Source organism: Mandrillus leucophaeus, unplaced genomic scaffold (assembly GCF_000951045.1).
Source record: "Mandrillus leucophaeus isolate KB7577 unplaced genomic scaffold, Mleu.le_1.0 Scaffold106, whole genome shotgun sequence".
Taxonomy (NCBI): Eukaryota; Metazoa; Chordata; class Mammalia; order Primates; family Cercopithecidae; genus Mandrillus; species Mandrillus leucophaeus.
The window spans coordinates 273,757-294,007 of NW_012098765.1; the positions used below are offsets into that span (position 1 = coordinate 273,757).

Genomic DNA, 20,251 nt, shown 5'->3' on the forward strand with positions numbered 1-20,251 from the left:
AGGACAGCCAGCCTGAGACTAGATGCCAGATGGAGTCAGCCATGCTAGTTTGCTGTCACTATTGTAATCTTTGCACTGACTCACCAGGGTGTCAAAGGCTAGACAGGTCTACAGTCTCCAAAGCCCATGGGCTGATTTCACCCATTTCACTCGTGACTCCATCCTCAACCTACCATGGAGCTCACATTCTCCAGTCACTTCCTAGAGACTTCTGGTTTCCTGTCATGCATATAACAAGCTTGAAATTTGTCACTCGGCTCTAACAGTAAGTAAAAAGCTGAAAAACCTCAAAAGTCAATAACTCATTAAAATCCCTCAGAGATGGCCAGTCACAGCGGCTCACGCCTGTAATCCCAGCACTTTGGGAGGCTGAGGCGAGCAGATCACAAGGTCAGGAGATCGAGACCATCCTGGGTAACATGGTGAAACCCTATCTCTACTAAAAATACAAACAAATTAGCTGGGCATGGTGGTGGGCACCTATAGTCCCAGCTACTCGGGAGACTGAGGAAGGAGAATGGTGTGAACCTGGGAGGCATAGCTTGCTTGAGCCACGATCGTGCCACTGCACTCCAGTCTGGACAACAGAGCGAGACTCTGTCTCAGAAAAAAAAAAAAAAAAAAAGGGCTGTTAGAGAAATGAAGAATGCTTTTGATGCTTACTGGTAGACTGTACACAGCTGAGGAAAGAATCCCTGGCTTGAGGATGTGTGAATAAAAACTTCCAAAACTGAAACAGGAAACTTCAAAAAAGAGGGGGAAAGAAAGTGGAACAACATATTCAACTTCATATTTAATACTTCGTATTGACAATAGCAATTTTTAAATGTTGTGGTTGTGGGACAACTACCAAGGCTGTAACATACACGTAATGGGAATACTGGTGGTGTCGGGGACCTGTTTCAGGTGGCCAGGTGGGTGCTACCTGATGGTTTTATTGCCTGTGCCACATACGATTGTTTCCTCCTGATGGTGCCATTTTCATAAGTTGGGGTTCTTCGTGTGGGGGACACATGAGCCATTGGCGTCTCACTTAGACTCTTTCTAATTCACACAAACTTAACCTCCAGTTGTATTTCCTGAGTTAAGAGAAAATGAAGAAAGCATTTCACATACCTGTTTTGGGCTCCTCCCCATTTTTCCTAACTCTGCACAGAAATTAGGAACAGGGAGTTCTTTCTATATTTACTAACATAACACACATCCCTTCTTTTAATTCGGCATCATTCCTCCCTTTATGTAATTGACACACTGACCAGTTCTGTCCTTTTGATGGGACTCTCTCTACTTAAGGAGTTGCTAATTTCAAATCACCTTTGACATCTTTCTTTGAGCATAATGTGATCCTGCTGGAATTCACGGCACACCTAAACCTTAATTGGGCATCAAGAGAAATATTACTACCAGCAATTGATCTTAGATGTTTGGACCATCCGTAACAATTTCCACTTACGACAACATTTTAATGTTTCCTCCAAATTTTGTTTTGTTTTGTTACTAGAGTCAGAACATAACATGAGGTCTAAACTCCTGACAACTTTTTATGGGAAAATTACAGTATTACAAATTGAGCATCCCAAATCCAGAAATCCAAAATCTGAAATGCTCCAAAATCCAACACTTCTGACCATTGATGTGATGCTAAAAAGAGGTGCTCACTGGAGCATTTTGGATTTTAAATTTTTCAGATGTGGGATGCTAACCCAGTACATCTACAGCATTTATTCCAAAATTAAAAAAAAAAAAAGTTAGAACTCCAAAACACTTGGTTTTAAGCTTTTTGCATAAGGAACACTTTATCTGTATGAACTGCAGGCATGAAGCTGTACAGGAGATCTCTACAACCTCTTCATCCTTCATAACTAAAACCACACACCCAGGGAACAATGCCCTATTCCCCCGACCCCAGCTCCTGGAAACTACTATTCTACTCTCTGATTCACTCTGGAATCCACTGAGATGAGGTACATCGAGTAGTCAAACTCATAGAATCAGAGAGTAGAATGTCTAATGACAGAAAATTTCTGCAAGACTTCTTCCCAAATATTGGTCTAATAGCCACCAAACATATATGGTGCATGAGGGCCAGACTTCCATCATCAGTTCATGTTTGTCCTTTCCACCAGTCAGTTCTGCATTTGCAAACATCCACATGTATTTCTAGAAAGATCCACATGGTCCTCACCTGCCCTCTACAGGGGGAAGGGAACATCATGGACCCAGAACAGGGAACATGGTCTTGATCCAAGCTATCAGCTCTTGCCTGTCCCCTTCACTCTTTGTAGGTCATTCCTTGGACTCTGCTCTATCTTTAGAGGTCACTGGCTCAAGTCAGTCACTATGAGACAGCTGGGAAAACTGCCCCACCTTGTGGTTCCACTGCCTGATGACTGAACTGACCTCCAGGCTTGACTCTGGTCTCCCCGGTGTTATTTCTGCTGAAGTACCCAGTCCCAGGCCAGACTTCCCAGTACCCAAAGGGTTTAAGGACAATGGGAAGTTCCATCATCCATCTCTAGGATGTCCTTGGAAAGGGAAGCTGCAGAGAAACCATACCTTGGGGGACAAAGTAAGACTGAAACTAAGAAGATTTGAGCACTGCCAGCTCCAGGTGAGGACCACAGGGTGGGCTAGGCAGGCAGTTGGAGAGGGAGGGACTCAGAGAGGCAACAGGGTCTGTGACTACTGGTCCCATGTCTTTCCATGACCCAATGCTGCTGCTCAATTCACACTTGAGAAAGTCTGTGCTTCTCCCACATAAAGCAGGCAGCCTCACAATCTCTGAGCCCTCAGATCGCCATGCGTCTCTCTTGTAACACACACTCCTGCGATGGGCTTTTAAGGACTTGGGTGGGCTGAGAGGTGGGAAATGCCAACTCTGATTGAAAAATGTCTTTGGAGGAATCAAAGGTGCCACACAGGGCAATCTTCTCTCTGTCATCTGCACAGTGGAGACTCCCAAGCCCTCCATTTCCAGCAGCAACTTAAACCCCAGGGAGGCCATGGAGACTGTGATCTTATCCTGTGATCCTGACACTCAGGACGTAAGCTACCTGTGGTGGATAAACGGTCAGAGCCTCCCTATCAGTCACAAGTTGCAGCTGTCCAAAACCAACAGGACCCTCATTATATTTGGTGTCACAAACGATACTGCAGGACCCTATGAATGTGAAATGAAGAACCCAGTGAGTTCCAGCCGCAGTGACCCAGTCACCCTGAATCTCCTCCGTGAGTATTTTCTGTTCCTCTGTGAGCCAGGCTGCCATCCCAAATACACATGGCCAGAGGCCAGGCCTCTCAGTCCCTCTCAGGTCCAAGTACAGAGACCTTTACCCCTGGACATCAAAGCTGGCCATGACTACTAAGAGTAGGCTTAGGCTTGATCAACAATGGGAGAGAAGAGGTTGCTCCTGTCATGGGAGAATCAGGGTCCACAGCTTATGATGGGAGAAAAAGGTGAATGTCTCAGGCTCCAGATCAGTGAACACAGCAGGGATTTGACTGGGACTTCAGTGTTGTGACTTAGCTCACAGGGTCACTGTGGCCCTTCCACAGACCAGGATTTACCCTTCCCACTGACAATATCACCTGTGACTTTATTCTCTTTGCTCCAGATGGCCTGGATGCCCCCACCTTTTCTTATTCATACACCTATTACCATACAGTGGAAGTCCCCAAGCGCTCCTGCCTCACAGACTCTCACCCACTGGCACAGCATTCTTGGCTGATTGATGGGAAGTTCCAGCAATCAGCACAAGTGTTCTTTATCAAATCACTAAAACATATACAGGGGTCTATGTGTGTTTCATCCATAACTCAGCCACTGGTGGAACAAATCTCATAATCAAGAGGATCATAATCCATGGTAAGTGGATCCCTGGAGCATTGGCAATATGTTTTCCAGTGAAGCCTATCTGGCTATCAGGGAAGAGCCACCTGCCCTCTGCAAAGGGAGAGGGAAAATAAAAAACCCAGGACAGGGAACATATTTCTGCTCCAAAACCACCAGCTTTTGCCTGTCCCCTTCACTCTTTCTAGATCGTTCTTTACACTACACACTAACAATGAACAATCTGAAAGGAAATTAAGAAAAGAATTTCAATTAACATTAACATCAAAAGGAATAAAATATTTTGGAATAAGTTAAACCCAAAAGGTCAAAGGGTTATACCCTGAAAACTCCAAAACATTACTGAAAGAAACTAAAGATGACATCAATATATGGAAAGACATTTCATTCTCATGGATTGGAAGAATCAATATTGTTAGGAAGACAATATTACCCAAAGTGAGTTCCAGATTCAAAGCAACCCCTACCAGAATTCCAGTAACATTTTTTGCAGAATTACAAAAATCTGTCCTAAACCTGACCTGACAGGTTCTCATTAATGACTGCCACAACAGAGACACAGAAAAATATGCAACCATGAAAAGGTGGAAAGTTTTGATTACTTAGAAAATAGCAAACAGCCTTTCTCATATCCCAAAGGCTTCAAAAATATACAAGCGCAGCATGGCCAGTATGGAATTGATCAAAAACTAATCACCAAGCTAGAAATGTGGTGACAGAAAAAAAAAACATCAAGAATGTATTTGGCCTATCACCTCCCACTTTGGCATACTAATCTGATGCTAAAAAGAAATGCTCACTGGAACATTTTAGATTTTGAATCTTTCAGATTTGGGATGCTAAACCAGTAAGTATATGACAAATATTTCAGAATCAAAAAATGTCAGAAATCCAAAACACTTTTTGTCCTAAGTCTTATGCATAAGAAATACTCAATCTGTGTGAACTGTAGGCATCAAACTGTACAGCAGATCTCTAGAACCTCCACATCTGGCATAACAGAAACTGCACACCCATGAACAACTTCTGATTTTCCCCACTCCCAGTTCCTGGCAACCAGCAGTCTCTTCTCAGATTCACTTTGGAATCCACTTCCATGAGGTCCCTAGAGTAGTCAAACAAATGGAATCGGAGAGTAGAGTGTCCAATGAAAGAAAATGTTTGCAAAAGTTCTCCCTAAATTTGTCTCATATCCATCAAACACACATGGTCCACGAGGACCAGATTTCCAGAAGTACATTCCCACCCTTTCCACCAGTCAGTTCTGCATTTGCAAGTCTCCACATATATTTCTGGACAGGTCCACATAGACCTCACCTGCCCTCTGCAGAAGGAGAGGAAACTTACAGAACCCAGAACAGGGAACACGGTTCTACTCCAAAGCCACCAGCTCTTGCCTGTCCCCTTCACTGTTTCTAGATCATTCCCTGCACTCTGCTGTATCTTTGGAGGTCACTGGCTCAAGTAAGTCACCATGAAACACCAGCAAAAACACTGCCCCACCTTGTGCCTCCACTGCCAGATGACTGAACTGACCTCCAGGCTTGACTCTGGTCTCCCCTGCCTTATTTCTGCTGAAATATCCAGTCCCAGGCCAGGCTGCTCAGTATCTTCAGGGTTTCAGGACAATGGGAAGTCCCATTATTGCTCATCTCTAGAATGTCCTTGGAAATGGAAGCTGCAGAGAAATCACATCTAAGGGGGGAAAATAGGATGGAATTTGGAAGGGGCATAGGAGTTGCACATTCCAGGTAAGGAACCCAAGGTGAGCCAGTCTATCAGCTGATTAGAGAAGGACTGGGAGGGGTAACAGGGACTGTGACTCCCACTGATGTGTCTGTCCATGACCCAACACTGTTCCTCAATTCACACTTGAGAAAGTCTGTGCTTCCCTAAGACAGAGCAGGCAGCCTCACAGTCTTTGAGCACTTAGATCATCATGCATGCCTTGTAACACACGCACCAGCTATTGACTTTCAAGGACTTGGGTGGGCTGAGAGGTGGGAGATGCCAACTCTGATTGAAGGATGTCTGTAGAAGAATCAAAGGTGCCACACAGGACAATCTTCTCTCTGTTACCCACACAGCGGAGCTGCCCAAGCCCTACATCACCAGCAACAACTTCAACCCCATGGAGAATAAGAATGTTGTAGCCTTAACATGTGAACCTAAGACTCAGAACTACACCTATGTTTGGTGGGTAAACGGTCAGAGCCTCCCCGTCACTCCCAGGCTAAAGCAACCTGGTGAAAACAGGATCCTCATTCTAGCCAATGTCACAAGAAATGACACAGGATCCTATGAATGTGAAATACAGGATCGAGTTGGTAGCATTCGCAGTGACCCAGTCACCCTGGATGTCCTCTGTGAGTATATTTGGGTCATCTGTGGGCCAGGCCACCAGCTTAAATCCAAATGACCAGAAGTCAGGCATCTCAGTCTCTCTCAGGTCCAAGTACAGACACTGTTATTTCTGGACACCCGAGCAGGCCATGACTCCCTGCCCTGGGGAAACCTGGGTAGGCACAGCCTTAACCAAGAATATAAGGGGAGGGGATGCTCTTGTCATGGGAGACTTGGGGTCTACAGCTTGTGATGGGAGAAACAGGTGAATACCTCAGGCCTTGGCTCAGTGAACACAGAAGGGGTTTGGCTCGGCCTTGAGGGTGTGTCTTGGCTCAGAGGGACACTCTGTCCCTTTAAGAGACCAGGAGCATCCCCTTCCCTCGGACTACATCACCTGTGTCTTTATTCTCTTTACTCCAGATGGTCCAGACGTCCCCAGGATTATCCCTCCATTCACCCATTACCATTCAGGAGAAAACCTCTACTTGTCCTGCTTCGCGGACTCTAACCCACCGGCAGAGTATACTTGGACGATTAATAGGAAGTTTCTTCAATCAGGACAAAAGCTCTCTATCCCCCATATTACTACAAAGCATAGCGGGCTCTATGGTTGCTCTGCTCGTAACTCAGCCACTGGCAGGGAACGTTCCATACTCACGAGGATCAAAGTCTCTCGTAAGTGGATCCTTGCATCATTGGCAATAGGGTTTTAGGTGGAGTCTATCTGGCTTTCAGAGAAGAGTCAGGAAAACATTTTAATTCCCAGCCTGTGTCCCATGGGCAGAAGCAAATCCTAAATTCTCCTCCTGAATCCTCCCAATTTGTCTCTACAGACCCTCTTCTCTTTCTTTTTCTGTTTTCTCATGGCTGACCTTGTGTCCAGCCTGAGAAAAGTAGGGAGGGGGCTTTGAGCCCTATGTGGTGGAAGAGGCTTCAGAGAGGTGGAAGAGGCTTCACAGAGGGACAAGGAGAGTCTTCAAGATCAAATTGCTTTTCGCTATCACCAACACATCCATTTCTGCCACATCTTTGATTTCTTTTACCTACTCCATGAGCTACAAGGAACATCTGAGGCTTTGAAACAAGCTCACATTTTTCCCCCAAATGAGAGGAGGAAGCCCCTTGGATGAGAGAGGGGCAGCTCAGACTGCTGCCTGCTCTGCTCCGGGCTTCTCCGGTTACTGGCCCTGCCTGACCCCACCTGGGGTGGGACAAGCAAGTGTGGAGAAAGAGCCCTGGTGGCCTGTCCTGAATTCAGCTAAATCGAGCTGCCAGTTGAAGTGAAGCCTAGTCTGCAGGGAAATAAGAACAGAGGGAGCCTCCGGGCAGACTCTTGAACTGTGTCCTGGCTCTGAAGTCACCGGCTGTATGAGGCTGTGGGCATAGCACGTGGGACACAGCACAGAGGACAGTGAGTGATGCACACTTGGAGAAATAGTGAGATTCACCTCTTGGGCTCTGCATGACAGGAAAGGGGCAATGCCAAAAAGTGTGTATTTATAGAGTGTAAGACTACCATGACACTTTATATATATATCTAAGACTTATCATTAACTAAGTGTGCAATTTAGTGTTGTGTAACCATCACACTATCCATTTCCAGAACTTTTTCCTTTTACCATATTAAACCTCTGGATCCAAAAAACAGTAACTCTCACTCCTCCCCCTAACCCTTAGCACCCACCATTCTACTTTCTGTCTCTATGTAACTAGCTATTCTATCTTTTATAAATGGAATTATATAATAATTATCCTTTTGTGTCTGGCTTACTTCAGTTAGCATAATGTCTTCAAGTTTCATCCTTTTTGCACGATGTATTGGAATTTTATTCCTTGTAAGGTTGAATAGCATTTTAATGTATTTAGATACACTTCATTTGCCTACCCACTTATCTTTCAATGGACAATGGACTTTTCCGTTGCTTCCATTTTTTGGCTATTGTGAGTAATGCTTCTCTGAACATCAATGTGCAAATACTTGTTCAAATTTCCTTCCATTCTATAGGCAGTATGTCCAGAAGTGGAATTGCTGGATCGAATGGTAAATTATTGTTTAATTTTTTGAGAAATAGCCATACCACTTTTTACAGTGGCTATAACATTTCCCATTCCCATCAGCAATGCACTAGAGCTCCAATTTTTCCATCTATTTGAAAACACTTGTTTTGTGTTGCTGTCGTTATTGTTTATCAAAGCCATCCTAAAGTGTGTGAGGTGGTGTCACATTGTGGTTTCGATTTGTATATCTCTAAGTATTCGTGACACTGAGGAACTCTGCATGGGCTTATTGGATATTTGTATATCTTCCTTGAAGAAAACTCTATTTTAATCCTTTGTTCATTTTTTAATTGGGTTTTTGGATGTTTGCTGTTGTTGACTTGTAGTTTTTCATGTATTCTGGAAATTAATTTCTTCTCATACTTAAAATTTGCAAGTATTTTTCTCATTTCATGGGTTGCCTTTTTACTTTCTTGATAATGTTCTTTGATATATAAAAGGATTTGATTTTTATGAAATCCAATTTATCCATTTTATTTATTGCCTATGCTTTAAATAAAATTTACAACCAAGAAACCATTGTGAAATCCAATATCATGAAGCTTTTCTCCTATGTTTTTTTCTAAGAGTTGTATAGCTTTTACTTTTAAATTAGATCTTTGATCTATTGTGGGTTAATTTTTGTATATAGTGTTAGGTAAAGGTTCCACTGATTCTTGCCCTTGGATATCCAGCTTGCCCAATATCATTTCATCAGAACACTGTCCTTTCCCCATTGAATGATCTTGGCACACTAGATGAAAATCATTTTGCCATATATGCAGGTATTTCTTTCTGGGTTCTTTGTTCTATTTCACTAATTTCTATGTCCTCCTTTATTCCAATACCACACTGTATTGGTTACTTGGGCTTTGTAGTAAATGCTGAAATCAGGAAGAGTGAGTCCTCCAGCCTCATTCTTCCTCTTCAAAGTTGTTTGTCTATTTAGAGTCATGAAATTCAATATAAATTTTAGGACAGATTTTTCCTTTTCTGCAATAATGTCACTGAGATTCTGATAGGAATTGTATTGAATTTGCAACTCACTTTTGGTAGCATTGTCTTCCTAACAATATTGAGTCTTCTAATTCATGAAAACAAAATGTTTTTCAATTTATTGCTGTCATCATTAAGCAATATTTTATGGATTTCAGGTATAATCATTTCACCTCTTTGGTTAAACTTATTCCTAAATATTTTATCTTTTTGATATTAATACAAATTAAATTTTTTTTCTTAATTTCCCTTCAGATTGTTCATGGTTAGTGTATTGAAATATGACTGATGTTTGAATGTTGATTTTGTATTGTGCAACATTACTGAATTCATTTATTAATTCTAATAGGTTTATTGCATCTTTAGGATTTTCTACATATAAGTTCAAGTTATCTGTGAACAGAAATAATTTTACTCCCTTCTTCCAGTTTGAATGTCTTTTTTTAAATTCTTGCCTAATTTTTCTGACTAGACCTTTCAATACTACATTGAATAGACATGTCAAAAGCAGCATCCTTGTCTTGTTCCTGCTCATATAGGGAAAGCATTCAGTCTTTCTCCGTTGAGTATGATGCTAGCATTGGGTTTTTCACATATTGTCTTTATGTTGAGGTGGTTTCCTTCCATTCTTAGTTGGAATGTTTTTATTATGAAAAAATATTGAATTTCATCAAATACTTTTATTGATTCAATCTTATTACTGATTATAGCTCTGGGCCAGCCCAGGCTGAAATACAGTGGTGTGATTATGGTTCACTGCAGCCTCAACCTCCTGGGCTCAAGCAATTCTCCTTCTTCAGTCTCCCAAGATATGAGGACTACAGATGCATGCCAATATGACCAGCTAAATGGTTTTTACATTTTTTTTGTAGAGAGAGGGTCTCCCCGGGTTACCTATGCCGGTCCAAACACCTGGCCTCAAGAAATCCTCCCACTGTGACCTCTCAAAGTGCTAGGATTAAAATATGACCCACCATGCTCAGACTCCATTTTCATTTCTGATTTTAGCAATTTTAATCTTCTCTCTTTTTTTCTTAGTCAGTCTGGTTAATGGTCATCAATTTTATTGATTTTATTTTGAAGAATCAACTTTTGGTTTCAATAATTTCCTCTATCTTTTTCCATTCTCCATTTTATTTTTATCCACTCTAATCCTTATTGTTTCCTTCATTCACAGTGTTGGGTTTACTTTGTTCTTCTTTCATATCCTGAAGTATGAAACAGCTTGCTTCATACCATTCTTTTAAAGGTTTAATGTAGTCAATGAAACAAGATGCCACACGCAGAGGAACCAATGTCAGCTGCTATATTACTACCATCATCATTAGCCTTGAGGTCAAATAGTCCTAGAATCAAATCTCAGATCCACTTATTACTAGCCATATGACACCAGGAAAGATTTTACACTACTCTAAGCTTCTGTCTTTTCATAAGCAAGACGGAAATAATGTCTACCTGACAGGGTTATTGTGTGAATTAAATGACGTACAGGTATTTAGCACAGGCCCTGGTACACAGGAAGTGCACCTCAACAGTACCTAGCTATTTCCATATATATATAGAAAAAGAGGTAACACATAAAACACTAGGACATGGTTACTGACTACTTGTGGAAGAGAAAGGAAAAAAGCTAAGTGCAAAGAATCAACCCTGGTATGTTAGTTTTTACTAACTGAAATGCATCCAGGATGGGATTAGACATATAAGATAATTTATCAGGGAAGACACTTGTGAGGGAATGTGGGGCAGGCATGAAGGTAGTATGGGAGAACCCACAGACCCCTATGCAAAGCTGACTCCTGTGAAAAAGAAAGAGAAAGAAGCTTTAGGTATCAATGCAGTTCTAAGAGACTTTTTGCAAGGATGATCGAGAATCCTCCAACCAGTCACCCACTAGAGTTAAAGAGAGCCTCAGAGAACTAGGCTTGCTTTCACGCCCTTGCTGGGATCTGTGAGAAGGAAGCTTTCTGTGCAAAGGAGGTGGTGAATTTGAAATGCACTGACCTGGGCCTTCTGTCAATCAAGTCCCTGCCACGGAGACCTGGCAGGGTCTCATTCATGGCTGCCACAACAGAGACACTGAGAAAAAGATGCAACCATGAAAAGGTGGAAAGGTGGAAAGTTCTAATGACATAGAAAATAGCAATCACCCTTTCTCACATCTGAAAGCTTTCTGAAATATCTAGTGCAGTAGAGAATTGACAGAGGACTGATCACCAACCTAGAAACGTGGTGAGAAGGGAAAAATAACTGCAAGAATATAATCATCTCCCATCAAATTTCCAACAGAAATAATGCATTCCTTGAAGAAACAATTATAGAGTACCTCATGTTACATGCTTGTTCCTGAGGCTCCCCCCTGTAAAATAATATCACCTCCATTCCTTTTCTTTTCTTTCCATGACAGCTCCTTCAGTAAGAGGGCGTATTTCTGGCCTTAATCCGATATAGCAGCCGTGATGTCATTTCTGTATTTCAGGAAGACTGGCAGGTATGATGGCCTTTTCTCTTGTCCTGTTTCCTGCAAGATTGACTGCCATGCTTGGGAGAGGGAAAAGACTTATTGGCCTGTATCTGGGACTGGATCTCCTCCTTCTTCCACTAAACTCCTGCTTCTCAGCACTAATTCCTGCAGTTCCCTTTCTCCCTGGCCTTTATGCTCCCTGTACCCCACTGTCTTTAAGACATAATTATCTCCAGCCTCTGCTCATTTGTTTCTCAGATTCAAATGAGAAACACAATTTCACATTGTGAAACCCTCTTCATTACTTTTAACATCTCTCAATAGTGTAATTCTCTCCATTCCCATAAAGCTCAACCACTTCTCAAAGTGTTTCTTGACTTCTTGTCTCCAGACTTTGAAACCTTCCTTGCATATGACTGTATCATTACTTTTCTAAAATCTAGTTAATTCATTTAATCAAGAATCCCCAGGGGTCTACTCTAGCCTATTTGGTAAGTTCACATTTTTTCTATTTACTATTCATTCTCACTTCCTTTACATCTGCTTCCTAGTATAATTCCTCCATCATAATCAGAACTGTCTTCCTACACATCCCTGCCCCTTCACCCACAAAGACATAAAATTCTTAGTTCCAATGCTATGCCTAAAAACAGGGTGAACTCCCCTCCACCATCTGCACTACAGACTTAACTACACCCTTCATCACAAGCAACCTCTGACCTCGTGGAGAACAAAGACCTTAGCATTAGCCTGTGAACCTGAGACTCAGGACACAACCTATGTGTGGTTGACAGCTTTTCCTGATGACCAATTCACATGCTCAAAAAAGATACAGAAATGAAGAAGGAAAGGTCCCTACCTCAGGGAACATAAAGCCTAAGACAGGAAATGAGACCTGAAAATAATCATGATACCAAAATAGAAAAAAAGTGAAGGCCACTAGAAATCAGAGAAATCTGATGGGAAATATAACTACACATGGGAATCACTGGAAAACGTTTTTAAAAGTGGATGCTGAAGCCCCACTCATGAGTTCCAGTTTAAAGGTCTGCAGAGGGATCCAGGCACTGGTAATTTTTAAGTCTTCCCTGACACTACAAACATGTAACGAGGATGAAGAATTCTTGTTGTAATAGGTAGAACTTAAAACTAAATCAATTATTTTCAGCTAGAAGTACTGCAATTTCCTAAGGACCTTTTTCAACATAGGTAAGACTATACTTTTTTGGCCCTAATTATTAATGGGCTACACCAAGAACTCAGTGATCCAGTTGGGAAACAGAAGCTCAATGGAAAAGCCACCTTATTTGATATGTCAAAATATATATAAAGCATTTTCAAATGAGGGATAAGTGATGCTAAACCTTCTCTAAATAATATTTATGGGAATGTTAATAATATGAGTATTCTAGGCTGGGCGTGGTGGCTCACGCCTATAATCCCAGCACTTTGGGAGACCGAGGTGGGCAGATCATGAGGTCAGGAGATCGAGATCATCCTGGCTAATACGGTGAAACCCGTCTCTACTAAAAATACAAAAACAAAATTAGCCAGGCATGGTGGCAAGTGTCTGTAGTCCCAGCTAATCCAGAGGCTGAGGCAGGAGAATGGTGGGAATCCGGGAGGTGGAGCTTGCAGTGAGACAAGATGGTGCCACTGCTCTCCAGCCTGGGCGACAGAGTAAGACTGTGTCTCAAAAATAAAATAAAATAAATAAAATAAAATAGTGTTCTAAAAACTATATGAAATTTCTGGAAATTGAGTATGTTATCAGTCATAGTGTCATATGCCACAGAAGTAACTAGATTTCTATGTGAGCTGTGTCTTTACCATAATAAACCTAATAAAAATATCATTAGATTTTTAACCATAGTCATTTTAAATCTTTGTCATTCCCAGGCAGTTGCTTTCGTTCTTCCTCGAAGTATTTACAATCAGCTACAGTCCAAAATTGCTTTTTTTTCAAGGAGATATATGGAAAAGACTCTGACAACGACTCTTGAATACAACTTTCTGATAACTTCAAGATCATATCACTGGACTCTCTGAGAACTTTCAAAATTTTAATGAACAGGATGCTACCTTCATGAAATTCAAGACAAAGAAGAAAAAAAACTCAAATTTATTGGACTAAATAATCAAAAGGATAATATTTTCACAATTTTTTATTTGAAAATGTGCTGATTCCTTGAATGTTTCATTCTCCAGATATATGAACTTTCTCTTTTAAGCTATTTATACTTTACAGCAATTTGGTAAAGTATACTTTTGTAAACAAAAATTGAAACATTTGCTTTTGCTCCCTATCTGAGTGTCCCAGAATTGGGAAATTATTCATGAGTATACATATGCATATGGTAATAAAGTTATTTGCACAAATTCAGTAAGAATCTGCTCTCTTTATAACATGACACATTTAAAACATTGGTTATGTTACCAAGGCTTTGACTGGGATGTTGTATTTGAGAATATACATAGAATAAACCCATAGGGAATGCAGGCAAAGTCTAAAGTTGGCCTTGGTTTGGCTTCCTAGTTTCAAGAGGTTTTTGAAAGTTTAATCTGAGAGTCTTATAAAACTTCTAGCAAAGCAAAGTTTAAAAGGATCCTCTATGGTCCATTGCTACTCTTGCTTCACTTAGGTAAAAAATCTAGGCAAGTTTGTTGTGACTCAACTTATTTTGCAAACAAATTCATCCTACTGCAATTATCTTTGGAAAAAATAGAGACTCCTATATAGAGAAAAATTATGTTGAAAAGAAAAACTGTAGTACACCTGTAACCAGACTGAACCACTGTTCATTATCTTTGAGTATTTATAATCCACTGGTAGACTAGACTGGACCCTGAGTTCTTTTGGTTCTTCCAATTCAATTTTCTCCAATGAAATCATTAAAAACAAGAACAGCTCCGTTGCTGAAGCCATATAAGCTGGAGGTGGACAACTCAATGTAAATTTCATCGGAAAACCCTCATGTCCGAGGTGTGGGCCACTCAGAGCTCACCAAATATTCAACACTATAACTTAGAGACAACTAAACTGCAAACCACAAAAACAAGTTGATGACCTTACACTGTGGACAGCTTTTCTCAAGATGTCAGAACAAGACTATCAATCATGATGAGACTCTTACCTCTCTTAATTTCTCCTTGCTTATGCCTGTCTCCTTTGCTTCCCAGAATAATGCTGTACTTAGGATTTCACAAGAAGTAGCTTCTGAGAGTAAGTTAACAGTGTCAGACACATCACATCAACCACACTTTTTTTTTTTTAAGATGGAGTTGCTCACTTGTTGCCCATGCTGGAGTGCAATGGCACAATCTTGGCTCACCACAACCTCTGCCTCCGGTGTTCAAGTGATTCTCTTGCTTCAGCCTCCCTGGTAGCTGGGATTATAGGCATGCACCACCACACCTGGCTAATATTGTATTTTTAGTAGAGACGGGGTTTCTCCATGTTGGACAGGCTGGTCTTGAACTCCCGATCTCAGCATGCCTTGGCTTCCCAAGGTGCTGGGATTACAGGCATGAGCCACTGCACCTGGCCCACACATTTTTACATAACAAGAGATCCTTTAGTCCACCCAAAAGCTGACGTTAGCTACATCTTTAACACAACTTTTTCCTCAAATATAAGAGTTTTTTTTAGGCTTCCACTTCTATACTTGGCTATTCTTCTCACGCCCTGTTTTAATTTAACATAGACATGCAATGCTAGAAAATAGAATTGCTCTCTACCAGCTTAACAAGGAGGAGCCTGTGCAGTTTCTGACACTTCTTTTGGCACATGGATAAATACCTCGGGTATTATACTCAGTTGTAAAAATCAACAAATGTGCTGCCTGGTTAAAATGACTAGTCTCTTCTGGCTTCTTCTTTGATCTATTCTATTGTAGTTGGTTTGTATCTTGCTTAAGGTACATATTCCAAACTCTTGATATTTTCGTCCTGATAGTCATACTGGTAGTCTCCCTCATGTGGTGCAATCTACAAACATTTTTATTTGTGTGCAAATATTTGTGAGCAGCCATACTTCAAATATCAAATTGTTTCTCTGGGGTTGGAATTCAAAAACTCAAAGAAATGTGTGGTTTATGGACAGGACACAGTGGCTCACATCTGTAATCACAGCACTTTGGGAGGCCAAGGCGTGCAGATCACAAGGTCAGGAGTTCGACACCAGCCTGGTCAATATGGTGAAACCCTGTCTCTACTAAAAATACAAAAATTAGCCGGGCGTGGTGGCGCGCACCTGTAGTCCTGTAGGGAGACCCCCTGAAACCATTGTTATGGAATAAAAGATGAAATGCTCCTGATTATTGTAAACACAAAATTGCATGCAAGATTGTGTAAAGACAATGCCAGGTTGGGCTGCCACAATGAGCCAACAGTGCGTGATGTGCTTCTCCCTGCAGAGAGCCTATTAATGGACGTGTAGTCAGGGAAGTTTCACATCACCAAGATTCCTATCCCAGAAAAGCAGATGTTCATAGCTCTGGGATTGGAATGCAACCCTTGTGGAGAACCTGTAAATGGACACATGAAGAGCGCCTGTTCATATGGATAAGATAGGGTGATAAATGCCCTTATCTTGCCACGGCTCTTCTAGGTCTCTTTAGGGGTAAGGCATACCCCCCTCTGAGAATTTTTTGGTTTAACTGGTTGTCTAGCTTCACTTCCTGTTTCTATTGATTGTTTGCAACCAGCTTTGACTGCAACTGTTACTGCTGATTAATATCTTGCTAATCATAGGTTATGGATAGACTGTGTTTCTGTTTTAAGGCTCTGTTAGAAAATGCTGATGCACACACCATGTTGTAAATTCTTATCTCTGTATACTGTACTTCTGCATACCGATGTTATGTTAAAGAATTACTTCATCCCCATGTGACAATCTCACCTCAGAATCAAACCACCCTAAATCCCTCAGTAACCTACCCGTGCCCTCACTAAACTTACTAATAAATACTGTTATATCCAGTGCATTGGCGGCATCACAAGACCAGAAGTCAACGACCTCCCCAGACTCAGTTTTCACTATCTTGTGTATGTCTTTTACTTCTTGACCTGCCTATACGCCTGGGAACAAAGAAAGAGCCCTGTTGCATTGCGGGCTGCTGGCCAGGTACTGCAATATAATCCCAGCTACATGGTATACTGAGGTGGGAGAATCGCTTGAACCCAGGAGGCACAGGTTGCAGTGAGCCGAGATGCTGCCACTGCACTTCAGCCTGGGTGACAGAGCGAGACTCCATCCAAAAAAAAAAAAGAAGAGGGGGTGGTGTCAAGATGGCCAAATAGGAACAGCACCAGCCTCCAGCTCCCAGCATGAGCAGCACAGAAGATAGGTGATTTCTGCGTTTTCAACTGAGCTACCAGGTTCATCTCACTGGGGTGTCTCGGACAGTGGGTGCAGCACCAGCACAGTGAGTGCAGCCCAACGAGTGAGAGCCGAAGGAGGGTGAGGCGTGGCCTCACCCAGGAAGTGCAAGCAGGAAGGGAATAATTCCCTTTCCTAGCCAAGGGGAACCGTGACACACAACACCTGGAAAATTGGGTCACTTCCATCCTAATACTGTGCTTTACCAAGGGTCTCAGCAAATGGTTCACCAGGAGATCATATCCCCTGCTGGTTTGGAGGGTCCCACGCCCATGGAGCCTCCCTCATGGCTAGCACAGCAGTCAGATCTAACTGCAAGGCAGCAGCGAGGTTTGGGGAAGGGCGCCCACAATTGCTGAGGTTAAGTAGGTAAACAAAGTGGCCAGGAAGCTTGAACTGGGTGGAGCCCACCGCAGCTCAATGAGGCCTGCCTGCCTCTGTAGACTGCACCTCTGGAGACAGGGCATAGCCAAACAAAAGGCAGCAGAAACCTCTGCAGATGTAAATGTCCCTGTCTGACAGCTTTGGAGAGAGTAGTGGTTCTCCCAGCATGGAGTTTGGCATCTGAGAATGGACAGACTGCCTGCTCAAGTGGGTCCCTATCCCCCAAGTATCCTAACTGGGGGACATCCCCCACTAGCAGCAGACTGACACCAAACACCTCATGCAGCTGGGTACACCTTTGAGATGAAGCTTCCACAGGAATGATCAGACAGCAACATTGGCTGTTCAGCAATATTCACTCTTCTGCAGCCTCCACTGCTGATACCCAGGCATACAGGGTCTGAAGTGGACCTCAAGCAAACTCCAACAAACCTGCAGCTGAGGGTCCTAACTGTTAGAAGGAAAACTAACAAACAGAAAGGACATCCACACCAAAACGCCATCTGTAGGTCACCATCATCAAAGTCCAAAGGTAGATAAAAGCACAAAGGTGGTCAAAAAGCAGAGCAGAAAAGCTGAAAATTCTAAAAATCAGAGCACCTCTCAACCTCCAAAGGAATGCAGCTCCTCACCAGCAACGGAAAAAAGCTGGACAGAGAATGACTTTGACGAGTTGAGAGAGGCTTCAGACAATCAAACTTCTCTAAGCTAAAGGAGGAAGTATGAACCCAGCGCAAAGAAACTAAAAACCTTGAAAAAAGATTTGATGAATGACTAACTAGAATAACCAATCTAGAGAAGTCCTTAAATGACCTGATAGAGAGGAAAACGATGACAAGTGAACCACATGACAAATGCACAAGTTTCAGTAACCGACTCGATCAACCGGAAGAAAGGGTATCAGTGATTGAAGATCAAACGAATGAAATGAAGCAAGAGAAGTTTAGAGAAAAAAAGAGTAAAAAGAAATGAACAAAGCCTCCAAGAAATATGGGACTATGTGAAAAGACCAAATCTACGACTAATTGGTGTACCTGAAAGTGACGGCGAGAATGGAACCAAGTCGGAAAACACTCTGTAGGATATTATACAAAAGAACTTCCCCAACCTAGCAAGGCAGGCCAACATTCAAATTCAGGAAATACAGAGAATGCCACAAAGATACTCCTCGACAAGAACAACTCTAAGACACATAATTGTCAGATTCACTAAAGTTGAAATGAAGGAAAAAATATTAAGGCAGCCAGAGAAGAAGGTTGGGTTACCCACAAAGGGAAGTCCATCAGACTAACAGCGGATCTCTCAGCAGAAACTCTCCAAGTAGAAGAGAGTGGGGGCCGATGTTCAACATTCTTAAAGAAAAGAATTTTCATTCCAGAATTTCATATCCAGCCAAACTAGGCTTCATAAGTGAAGGAGGAATAAAACCCTTTACAGACAAGCAAATGCTGAGAGATTTTGTCACCACCAGGCCTGCCCTACAAGAGCTCCTGAAGGAAGCACTAAACATGAAAAGGAACAACCAGTACCAGCCACTGCAAAAACATGCCAAAATGTAAAGACTATTGATGCTAGGAGGAAACTGCGTCAACTAGCGAGCAACATAACTAGCTAACATCATAATGACAGGATCAAGTTCACACATAACAATATCAACCTTAATGTAAGTGGACTAAATGCTCCAATTAAAAGACACAGACTGACAAATTGGATAAAGAGTCAAGACCCATCAGCGCCCTATATTCGGAAGACCCATCTCACATGCAGAGACACATAGGCTCATAATAAAGGGATGGAGGAAGATGTATCAAGCAAATGGAAAACCAAAAAAGGCAGGGGATGATATCCTAGTCTCTGATAAAACAGACTTTAAACCAACAAACATCAAAAGAGACAAAGAAGGCCGTTACATAATGGTAAAGGGATCAATTCATCAGAAAGAGCTAGCTATCCTAAATATATATGCACCCAATACAGGAGCACCCAGATTCATAAAGCAAGCCCTTAGAGACTTACAAAGAGACTTAGACTCCCACACAATAATAATGGGAGACTTAAACACCCCATTGTCAACATTAGACAGATCAACGAGACAGAAAGTTAACAAGGATATCCAGGAATTGAACTCAGCTCTGCACCAAGCATACCTAACAGACATCTACAGAACTCTCCACCCCAAATCAACAGAATATACATTCTTCACAGCATCACATCGCACTTATTCCAAAACTGACCACAGAGATGGAAGTAAAGCACTCCTCAGCAAATGCAAAAGAACAGAAATTATAACAGTCTCTCAGACCATAGTGCATTCAAACTAGAACTCAGGATTAAGATACTCACTCAAAACGCACAACTACATGGAAACTGAACAACCTGCTCCTGAATGACTACTGGGTACATAACGAAATGAATGCAGAAATAAAGATGTTCTTAGAAACCAATGAGAACAAGGTCACAACAAACCAGAATCTCTGGGACACATTTAAAGCACTGTGTAGAGAGAAATTTATAGCACTAACTGCCCACAAGGGAAAGCTGGAAAGATCTAAAATTGACACCCTAACATCACATCACAATAAAAGGAACTAGAGAAACAAGAGCAAACACATTCAAAAGCTAGCAGAAGGCAAGAAATAACTAAGATTAGAGCAGAACTGAAGGAGATAGAGACACAAAAAACCCTTCAAAAAATCAATGAGTCTAGGAGCTGGTTTTTTGAAAAGATCAACAAAATTGATAGACCGCTAGCAAGACTAATAAAGAAGAAAAGAAGGAAGAATCAAATAGATGC

General features: G+C 41.8%; 1 protein-coding gene across 1 annotated transcript in view; it reads left to right on the plus strand.

Moving 5' to 3' along the window:
- Window positions 1–15,518, plus strand: part of LOC105541620 (pregnancy-specific beta-1-glycoprotein 3-like) — a 96,687-nt gene extending 81,169 nt beyond the window's left edge. The window contains exons 6-7 of the mRNA XM_011982728.1: window positions 11,637–11,720; window positions 14,970–15,518. Coding sequence (XP_011838118.1) covers window positions 11,637–11,680 — 44 coding nt within the window. The 3' untranslated portion in view covers window positions 11,681–11,720; window positions 14,970–15,518. The remainder of the gene's footprint in view (window positions 1–11,636; window positions 11,721–14,969) is intronic.
- The last annotated feature ends 4,733 nt before the right edge of the window (window positions 15,519–20,251 follow it).